The 10,309-nt window shown below is 40.7% G+C and overlaps 2 protein-coding genes across 4 annotated transcripts; one reads left to right on the forward strand and one right to left on the reverse strand.

Annotated features, from left to right (window-relative positions):
- Nucleotides 1-116: 116 nt before the first annotated feature.
- LOC129586786 (uncharacterized) lies at nucleotides 117-3,066 on the forward strand. Its single transcript, XM_055480211.1, has 4 exons — nucleotides 117-1,098; nucleotides 1,420-1,485; nucleotides 1,580-1,841; nucleotides 2,265-3,066. The coding sequence occupies exons 1-4, from the start codon at nucleotides 800-802 to the stop codon at nucleotides 2,751-2,753; spliced, it is 1,116 nt and encodes a 371-aa protein (XP_055336186.1). The 5' UTR covers nucleotides 117-799; the 3' UTR covers nucleotides 2,754-3,066.
- Nucleotides 3,047-8,772, reverse strand: LOC129586693 (solute carrier family 26 member 10-like). 3 transcript variants are annotated; one of them, XM_055480042.1, is made up of 18 exons: nucleotides 8,590-8,772; nucleotides 8,181-8,395; nucleotides 7,963-7,995; nucleotides 7,416-7,526; nucleotides 7,245-7,275; nucleotides 6,801-6,978; nucleotides 6,473-6,537; nucleotides 6,226-6,270; nucleotides 6,087-6,144; nucleotides 5,845-6,012; nucleotides 5,580-5,718; nucleotides 5,306-5,511; nucleotides 5,031-5,204; nucleotides 4,855-4,959; nucleotides 4,685-4,756; nucleotides 4,067-4,547; nucleotides 3,645-3,754; nucleotides 3,047-3,529 (listed from the first exon to the last, which is right to left on the reverse strand). In XM_055480042.1, exons 1-18 carry the CDS (start codon nucleotides 8,718-8,720, stop codon nucleotides 3,278-3,280), a joined length of 2,574 nt encoding a protein of 857 aa, XP_055336017.1. In that variant the 5' UTR covers nucleotides 8,721-8,772; the 3' UTR covers nucleotides 3,047-3,277. The 3 variants fall into 3 exon arrangements, with proteins under 3 accessions (XP_055336017.1, XP_055336033.1, XP_055336026.1); XM_055480051.1 differs by having other exon boundaries at nucleotides 3,417-3,532; XM_055480058.1 differs by lacking the exons at nucleotides 8,181-8,395; nucleotides 8,590-8,772 and having other exon boundaries at nucleotides 6,801-6,974; nucleotides 7,963-8,148.
- Nucleotides 8,773-10,309: the final 1,537 nt, after the last annotated feature.

Below are 10,309 nucleotides of genomic sequence, written 5' to 3' on the forward strand. Positions count from 1 at the left end.
TTTGATCTGAGTCAACAGTGCATACTATAATTCAACAATCTGGCTGCTTTTTTCATTTACGGATTATAAAGAGTGTTCTGCGGACGGGTTCCCATTGAATTTACGAGTAAAGGAACTTTAAGGAAGTGATACCCGTGGCTATACCATGGCCTTGGCTATACTGCTGCTATAGCGTACACCGCACGGTACCCGGCGGCCGGCCCTCAAAACAAAAGGAAGTGGTTCTCAAATTTTCCGTCAGCCCTTATCGTACGTGCCCTGTTACCGCGGGGTATACTAAGTAATAAGTATTATATTCATGTGTAAGGGCGTTTCCTCAACTTTCCAGACGGTATTTTTGATACTTGTGCAATACTTCTGGAGCTAAGTAATTAATTTCAGTATCGAAATAAAGCTTTTTGTGCCCATTTATGATCTTTAAATTTTCCAACTACTTTTAATAATTAATTTTCAAACTACTTATATTAATTATCAAACTACTTTTTCTCATAATAATTATAGTATGAAAAGCAAATAGCAAACCGCGCAGTGGCGCGCCCGTGCGGTGCGTAATACCCACTGCGCAGGGCACAGGGCATTCTGTTAAGTACTCGTACTCATTTGTTCTTGCCACAGACAGGATTCGAAAATAATTATAGAAAATCGGATGCGAAAATCGAAATGGATGGATTCGAAATTAGCCTCGAACTTTCGCTTAAATCCGTTTTCTCGAAAAGGCGATAGAAAATTTCGATCAACTTCGAAATTCTGAAGTTTGTCTACACTGCTCATTCAGCCTCATCTATTCCACGGAACCATCATGTCCATCCAGGAGAAGATCATTAATCAAAATCCCGTCTCGTTTCTCTACGAATTCACCACAAAAAACAAGTATCCCGCTCCAGTTTTTACAGACGAAGGAGCATGCGGGGAGTTCCGCAACTTTCAGTGCACGGTGCGCCTGGAGAAGCCACCGATTGTTGCCTGTGGTTCAGCAAGAACCAAAGTGCTTGCCAAACGAGAAGCGGCTCGCAAGGCTGTCGAGCAAATCTGCCCGAGTTTCAGTGGAGAAAGCGAGCCACAACCAGCTATCGGGAACGGGAATTCTGCTGTCCTCGGGTAAGTAACCATTAATGATTAATCCAATTCATCCTTTACTTATGCAATGGTGGACGTGTGAAGAAAGTTTTCGCCAGAATGAAGTTTTCCATAACGGATTCTTTGAGTACACATAGGTTACGGTGTATTTACAAAAAAATTTTAAAAAAGCTTGGGTTATACGTTACAGACACGTGCACCAATAAGCAGAAACGTGTCACATAACTGATAGCGAATGTTTTTCGAAAGCCTTCCTTTGAGTTTAAATACAGTAATGCGTGCTGCGGCCTGGTAAGCTTCATTAAAACTTGATAGATTTAATATTTTATTTAATCTTTACAGGAAGCGAAAAGAACAGGAAGAGCAACAGGAATTTCCGAGATTAAACACGATTAATCCTCAAGAGACGTACGTGGTGTGAATTTGTGAACCGCTTGGTTGTCCTACGAGCTGCTCGTTTTGTAACTGCCAAGTAGTGGGTATATATTTCACTTGTTCGTAGGATTGTTAATCTGCTGCGTGATGTAAAGTGGCCCGATAGGACCTTTAGTGACCCAATGTCCACACTGGATGGAACTTTCAAGATAATTGTCCGCGCTGGTCCACCAGAAGATATGAATAAATTCTGTGGAAAAGGCGTTGCCATGAACATTATGGAGGCGAAGAAGAGCGCCTGTTGTGATTTGTACCAGGCGCTGGAGCGCGATTACCACTTTTTGGCGCTGTGGTATTCAATCAAGTCGCCATCTCACCCTGTTAACAAGGTACAGTACATAAGATCGCAAATTTACTGCCATCTGCATCTTGTTAAATGGGCGCTTTCATTCAAGTTAAATAATTCCTTCAGCAAGATTTTGATTTCTGCTGTCTTTTGTACGAGCATAAGTTATGAGCAGTTTTGCGCTGTGCCCCATTAAGCGCCGATTAAGCATTCAGTGTCAATCTCACTTGACAGTATGCAGTCGAAATTGAAAAAAAACTGTTGTATTTCATAATTTTGTGTAGCGTGTGGCATGTATTTGGAATTGTGCTTCGCCTTTTTTGAAAGTGAAACAGTTTAAACTATTCGATTTTACGGTTTTTAAGCTCAGGTGATGTCAGTTAGAAAGGTATTCTTTCAGCTTTAGATTCCGACATTCGTATTCGAGCAGTGAGCTTTGGTTTACATCCACGTTTCCTCTTTGTAGAAATTGAAAGCCAAGGTGGCGGAAATGATTAGCACATCGGACATTGGCCTGAAGGGTGATGTTAACGAAGACTCTGCAGCCCAAACGCCGTTTGAGGACTTGAAACTACGTATTGTGGCCATATTGCGCAAAATGAAGCAAGCAAAATCTCCCAACGAAAATGCAGATGTAGCGGTCATGGATTTCATGCCGCTTTCGGATCTGTTGGAAAAAGTCGCTGCCCAGTTGATAGAACTGGATCTGAAAGTGCACTTTAGCAGAGCAGACGAAAAGACTTTAAATGGCGTTTCTGATGAAGATAGCTGTGAGGCGGTGGAATTGCAACTTCATTGGAAGGAAACAGGGTCAGGAGCACAGCGTGGATATCCTCGGGAATTGTCGTTCGATGGAACTGGACAAACGTGGAAAGAGGCAGCCAATAATGCGGCCGACAGGTGCTTCGGATTTTTGGACGTATCGGAAGAAGATACCCAGGTCGTTCAGGGCTGATTGGTTCATTTTTAATTTATATTTTTCCAATGTTTTATACCCGAACAATGCTGTTGCATTGATAGTAGTTTTGTTGATCTTCTTCCGATGCTTATATTGTTTTTGAAATAGCTTTATTGCCGTGTAAATGTGTTTAAACTGTGACTTGCGTCTTCAACGTTTGTACTCCTACTCTACTACAATATACTATTTTCTGTGTTGTAAACGGAATTCTGAAACTTTGTCCCGCTTTTCTTTCTATGGACGGTTGCACCTGTACCAGTAAATATTGTTATTGTGGTCTGATTGTTGGTATTAATAGATAAGTAGAACTAAATTAAATGTTGATAATTGAAAGTTTAATGATCATCATTAATGATAACAGAATACTGTATGTCTCCAGTTGACAATTAGAACAGCTTAACCGTCATTCATCACAGACGAATGCCGAAGTCAATACAAACGGCAAATTGTGTTTGAATAATTTTGCATGGTTCAAAATACCCGACTAGTACTTTATTCCTAGATCAGCAACTTTTGTTTCATCAAGGATTGTGACCACGAGTGACTGTAGTTCCATTTCCGGCTTGAGGATGAGGCAGTGGTTCCGATGCCGGTTCGCTGTACCATCGTTGCAAACGTGACGCATGGACGCTCGAATTAGGAATTTCTACCAACGAAGTTTTCGGCTTGGCTTTCTTTCGATGGTTTGCAGTTGCGACGAAAACTTCATCGGTTTCATTATTACTGGAGTTTTCTTCGTCGTCTTGCAGATGCTCCGATGAAGGATATGAAATCTACTCAATAAAAATCCCGTTATACAGGAACAGCAGCAACAACGCGCAAGTTCAGATAAGTCATAATTATGACAACAATTAGGTATGATTATAATAGATCTCAATAGGTATTTACAGCGTGTTCCTGGACAGCTTGCATGATGGCGTCGTGAATGGAAACAAATATGTGATCAACGTTCAGCTGGGGTGTGAATCCAGATAATGCCAAAGATTCTCGCATGTTCGCTACAACGAAAATAAACAAAAAGTAACGTTTATTAATCAGTTTAAGTAGAGATTCTACCGATTTTGACCTCTTTTGACTGATCTCGCTGGCGCAGTGCGTGTCCTTGTGCTGCATGATAACTATGCGTTGCACCAAACACTACTCTATGATACTTTCACTACATACATTAGAAGTTTGAACTCGGTTTGGCTATTTCAAAGTTACTGATTTAAAGTCGTTATTTTGCGGACGCAATAATATATAGTGGAATTCCCACTACATAATGAGAAAGCGGTCAACGCGTGATAGTAAACGAATAAGAACACTAATACCTTTACAGGATGCGAGGAATAAAGATATCTTTGCATCGCTGCACTCCGCCGCCAACTGATTAATCGCCGCAATTCCGTTAACATCCACGAAACATACACTAGAACAGTCGACGATTAGGTGGGTTAACGGCTCAACTGGAGCCAGGTCCATTGTCAACGTGGCGGCATCGACCCGGCCGCCGCGTTCCGGTGCACTGAAGGGAGTGTACTGGATGTCCTGGGAGGGGTGATTGTCGTACAGGGTGGTGGCGTGGGAAACGGTATGCATTTCAATGTCATGATCATTCGTGGAGCCGGACTCCACGAAGCCCTTGTAGCTGGCAGTTGAGCCCTGTCGGCTGCGCGCTTCCCTTTTCGACGGACGAGCTCTGTACTTGCCTAATTTAGCGCTATGGTGAATCTTATCAAGGAAGTATTCGCAGTTCGCAAAATAGAGCGGCGCTTCAAAGCGAATAATCTTGCAGCCAGGAACTTCCACTGCCTAAAATTTTTGTTGGAACGCACTTATAATTTAATTGAATGTTTTATAAGGCGCTTTCAATTCCGGAGCAGGAGAATGAAAGACCGCGGCGGTTAGCTTACGAACTATGCTCTAGAGAATATACGTATAAGTAATACCGATTTGTACACATCGATTCGTTTGTAGATCTCCGTGCCCAGTGCTCTTCCAAGAACAGAAACGTCCGGTCTCTTAAAAAGCATTAGTTGGTAAGTGACTCCCTTTTTGTGCCATCGTTCCGCATGGTACATACGCAAACTTAAGCAGGATTATCTCAAATCGTACATACCTGGGTGCGGAATACTACGGTCAACAGACTCCACCCCACAGCAATGCCCAGACCCAAATCTATGTCCGTCAACAGCACACCGCCAAGGGTCACAACAAACACCGACTGCAAAAACATCAGGGTTTATAATCATAAACCAGATGCGATATTATTGTTAATTATGACTGAAGATGTACAGTATCGATGGCAGAAACTCGCGAAAGTTTCCTTAATTCCATGATCTGCTTGAGTAAACCAATTAAGGCCACGACGATCACACATCCTAAACAGGCTTTCGGCAGCGGTTCCAGTAGACGCCCAAGTGCTAAGAGGACAATCAGGACGAACACTGTGGATATGACACTGACAATCTGCAAACATTATTAATTGAAGCCTATAAGAATTAATTTGCACATCTCGATGCTTATACGCAAAGTCATTCTAGCAATTCCCGCAAAAGAGAATTAATTACCTGTGTTTTCCCTCCGATGGATGTCTGCACCGCTGTTCGTCCCAGTGATCCCGTTGACGGGATACACTGGAAGAAGCCAGCAAAAATGTTGCTGAACCCCATTGCTCGCAACTCTTGATTGGCATCGATGCTATATTTGTATTTATTCGAGAACAGCTTAGTCAACGATAAGGTGATGGCGAAGCTGACAATCGCTATTGCAAAACCTATTTAAAAACAATGTTTCCGGTAATCACATGCATATATAAAACCTGTATGTAAGTGGATCACTCACTATCAAGCGCAAAAGCTGGAAGAATCGAAAGGTCAGGAAGCCTTGGTGCCGGAAGCCCAAGAGGAATGTGACCCAAAATATCCACTCCATAAGCAGTACCCAGGCTCATAAGGTATGATGCAAGAGCTCCGAAAACAACCTGGATGACGTACCACACGACAGTTGTGCGCGTTCAGTTTTATGTAAATATTAGTATCATATGCGCGCACAATACATTTATGCATTTTAAATGCATGCACAGCGAAGTTGTTGACCTGCTACTGACCACAACCAGTTCCGATGGAAATGGTATTTTTACGGGCAGCCGTGACTGTATCCAGTTGTTTTCGTTAATTAAAAATTTCGCCGATAAAAGGATGACCAGACAAATGATGGATATGACGAGAGTTGGGATGTGGGTTTCTTTGATAAGTTTAAAGAAATCGATGTATGCCTGCAGGGAGATTCAGAAGCTGTATTTAATTTAATTTTGGCATTTCGCATTGATATTAGTTGATAAGTTCTTACATAAACGAGCTTTAATGCTCCAGAATATTCCTTCAGCTTTCGTAATCCAAAAATTGAACTACAAACATTCACCACTTTAATTAATTATGTCAAGAGCCTTATGGCTAATACTGTATATGCAGAGTACTTGCCTACGTACCGTAACTGACTGGTGAACACATGAAATGCCGCTCCCGTAGTAAATCTGCGAACATGTAATAATGATGCCATGTGGGCATTCCAGTTTACACAAATACCAATATAGGTGTGGAATATGAACTATAACTTATGAGAAAAGGGATTAAGGAACAATAAATTTTAGCACAATATGCGTGAAGCCATTGTGAACATATCTCAGAGTAATTTTCGACATGAAAATTTCTTAAAGATTATCTATGGATAATTACCCTTTCACGAGTTGATCGGAAAGGTATATGCTGAGATAGCCTAATCCAAGTATCCCCATGATCAGCTACAATAAAACGGGTTGCATAATTATGTTACTTAATTTTTAACTACAACGTTTAACTACGTGCAGAGTATTTACAAGTACTCTGAAATGCAAAGTCCATAATTGTGCATTGAGAGAGAAACCGTTACTTTGTTTTATTTTAATTGTAATAAGAAGTTACGATTATATATTTTCACAGTCACAAAATGTGGTCGAAGATGACTGCAAAATAATTTTTGCAAGCTACATACTTTCACAGCAACGATACGATAAATGCTTGCTACCTGCCAAATTCCAACAGTTACTGTGAGAGCCACCAGCACGGTTATTCGCAATTCCAGGTTGGCATCCAAATCGCCTGGATTTGTGACCTCCACCGTTTGGAGCTGTGTCATGTTGGAGGTGATTGAGTGAAGCAGCTCAGAATTACTTCCGGCCAGTGCATAGCGTTGGACAACCTTGCTATGCAAAAGCAAGAAAGCTTTTTTTTAAATTGACTTAATTTTTTAAAGGGTCGAGAATCGAGATCTTTTATATATCTAATCACTGAAATCCGGTAACCTGGCTCCGTCGTAAAAATTTTTTTAGATTTTGTATACGAGTATAGACAGTTTGTTCTCTATGTATATTACTGCTAATAACTATACAGTACACAGTCAAATAAATCCAGCCAAGTCAAAATCAAATGTTGTAAACGTGGCATAATTACTGCGCCAATTGTATCCCACCTTGTCATTATCGATGCAATGGCGAATGTTCCTGCGAACAGAAATTTAGATCACGAAAAAAGGTCATAGTATTATAGCATGAGTTATACTAGTACAATACTTGGGCAGTGCTGTCTGTACTCTTATACGAATTACGGGTTGGCTTTGCAAAGATTTTACAAGAAAGCTTACCGAAGGAAACATGCCTGGAAGTGCACATAACGGTGTATAACAAAGCTGGAAAAAAACTGGTGTAGAGACCATAAACTGCCGGTAATGCCGCCAGCAATCCATACGCCATGCCTGCATGAGAATTTATTAAGTACTCGTACCTCCGTATGCGATACTGTTGAGTATTCAGCACTTGCTCAAACATTGTTTACCGATATTAACGACTTTAATTAATAACGTGAATCAAGTAAAAACACCAATAAATCAGGTGTTGCAACCAACTTGAGTTCATATGATGGGGTCTTCAAAATTGTCATTTTTTGCCTTTCAATGGGCAAGTGGTCACAACTGACAATTCAGAAAAGGCATTTCTATTAGTGTCCGCGCTACAGTGCTTACTGATTAGTACAATACTGTAGTGGCTTGGTTGCAACATCAATGCAAAACATGACAAAATGCATAATAAAAAAAGACTGATTGCAAAAATTTTAAATCTCTAAATGAAAATGATCATCGCTCGCGTATGCTCGGTAGTGAAAAGCTGTGCTGAGGTTTCAGTGTAACCTACCTTGTGGAATATTCATAACTCCGACGGTGAAACCTATAAAACCGGCATCTTTGTTGCACATGCTGGAGACAAAATCCAAAAAAATTTTTGGGTACGTTAAGTTTCCAGTGGGAAGAAAAAATATGCATTTGTCAGAAACAAATTACGTATACTTCAGTAGTGAAACTTGAAAAATGCATTTGTCTGAGACAAATTATGTATAGTGATAACATTCGTACCAGCAATACTGTCCTGCAGTAGATCTTGTCGGACATTGTATTTTGGTAGCCACTTCAAGATCGGGAACGTGTTGACGAAGAATCGCACCAGCAGTCGGAAAACGTTGGGTTGCCAGTGTTGGACTTTGTACGCTTGATGGCTGATGTAGCGCTTCAGTTTATCCCAGGGACTGGTCGGAGTGCCGTGTTCGCCAAATTCCTGACTGCTGTCAAATCTGCAAGATGGCATATCCCAGGACTGGTCGGAGTGCCGTGTTCGCCAAATTCCTGACTGCTGTCAAATCTGCAAGCAATCGATGGCATATAATGATATACCCAGGAGTACACGATATGTCAGGACAATATCGCGTTTTCATTCTTTTTTCACGCAGTTGTATTGCATACTTGTAACTGGCGGAATTGCGCTTACTTGTCTTGACTGAAGATGGGACGACGAAGAACAATACTTTTCCGCAGATTTCCGGCATTTGACCGCCGTTGGTATGCGCTGCTAGCTGCAGATATCGTTCCTGAATAACCCAAATTGTCTAATTGTGGCATTTCAAATTTGATCAATTATGCAGCGTATGTTAGTCTCAGTCTATCAGATCACTATGAAGTTTCATTAAATGCATCCGTATGCTGGCGTGCAGTACATGTTTTCGTACTGCGCTATTAAAGTGCGCTTATGTACAATAAAACAATACAACAGGTACACATTAAATACGTACACGTATTGTTTTGTATTTTTCAGTTTTGTACGCAGTAATATGTCCAAACGTTTGCTAGCAGTAAGTACTACTTCGGAGCAGGCACTGTCTTAGTCTGTACAGTACCTGTATTGTACAATGTACCTAGACTATAATCTATATATTATATCTATATTATACGTATCTTACTTCGTGGAAGAGTAGTTTTCCTACTAGCACAGTAGCACAGAATCTTATGCAACCGCTTTGTGTTGGTGTCGCAGTATTGTTAACGGTAAAGTGAATGTTGGGACTGGAAAACACCCGAAAAAGAATTTATTCCGCTTTGAGCGTGAGCCTCGATTATACTTATACACTGCAGTACTTTATATTTGTGATAAAGTCTGAGGCGAAGCCGAAACTGTTTCTTGTAAGATTGGTATATGGTACAGTAATGATACCGTGGACTGTGGTCCATATAAATATAAGCGGACTTGTTTACAAAGGTTTTGACCATAGACTACGTACAATATAGAACACAATAATGTTTTGTCTATGGATTATACTTAAGTATCATCTTCCGGCTCATTAAAGCTAATTAAAAAAGTTCTGATATTTGTAATTTTGTATGTATCTGGTCATCAGACTCATCACACAGAGTACTACACTAGTAATTTTCACGGTACAGTTTAATCACATGGAATTATATATCTTTCGATCAAGTTGTGCGATAAAATAATGCTGTACCGGTACATCTTAAGCAGGGTGCAGTAATTCTTCGTGCCAACAATCAGTGAGTTCGGTTTGCTTAACTTACTGCGTTGAGTGCGGACATATACCTAGTTGCGCGTCAGTTTCGGTCTACAAATTATTTGTACAAGTATTCATCAGACTCATTTGTATTCATCATACTCTTTCTATATCACGATGCCCGCTCCCAAGTTGTGAGCCTTCCACTTCACCAAGGTGAAGCACCGAAATTCTTTGAATATTATTAATGCCGCTATGGATTTATCAGTTATGATCCGAATGTTCTAAGCCAGTTTATTCATTCATTCTGTCGTACAACTACATACTGTAATGGATTCCATACAGGTAAGGCAACATGATTAATGTCTGTACAAGTACGGGACTTGTGTAGTTAATTGGTTTGTGTACTTGTAAACGCCGCTTTAATAGTGACCACTGAGCATAGCATTCGATGTTAGCCGTACAGTATCTGTTCATAAATATATACGTATTATCATGCTACGCGAAAGCCTTAGTTATTCCTCTGTTTAAAATTTACTATCACAGGTCTGGGATTTATTAAATTTGTACTCTGAGTAGTGTGCTGTGCATATCAGCAAAATCCTCCGTTATTCAGACTATGGATGCAACGGCGGACCCCAACGATCAAGAGAACAGTTCCATGTCTTCCAATGGCAGCAACTGTTTTGCGCGTTGCATTGTCGACGTTAA

This window comes from Paramacrobiotus metropolitanus, unplaced genomic scaffold (genome assembly GCF_019649055.1).
Source record: "Paramacrobiotus metropolitanus isolate TYO unplaced genomic scaffold, Prichtersi_v1.0 Parri_scaffold0000002, whole genome shotgun sequence".
Classification (NCBI taxonomy): domain Eukaryota; kingdom Metazoa; phylum Tardigrada; class Eutardigrada; order Parachela; family Macrobiotidae; genus Paramacrobiotus; species Paramacrobiotus metropolitanus.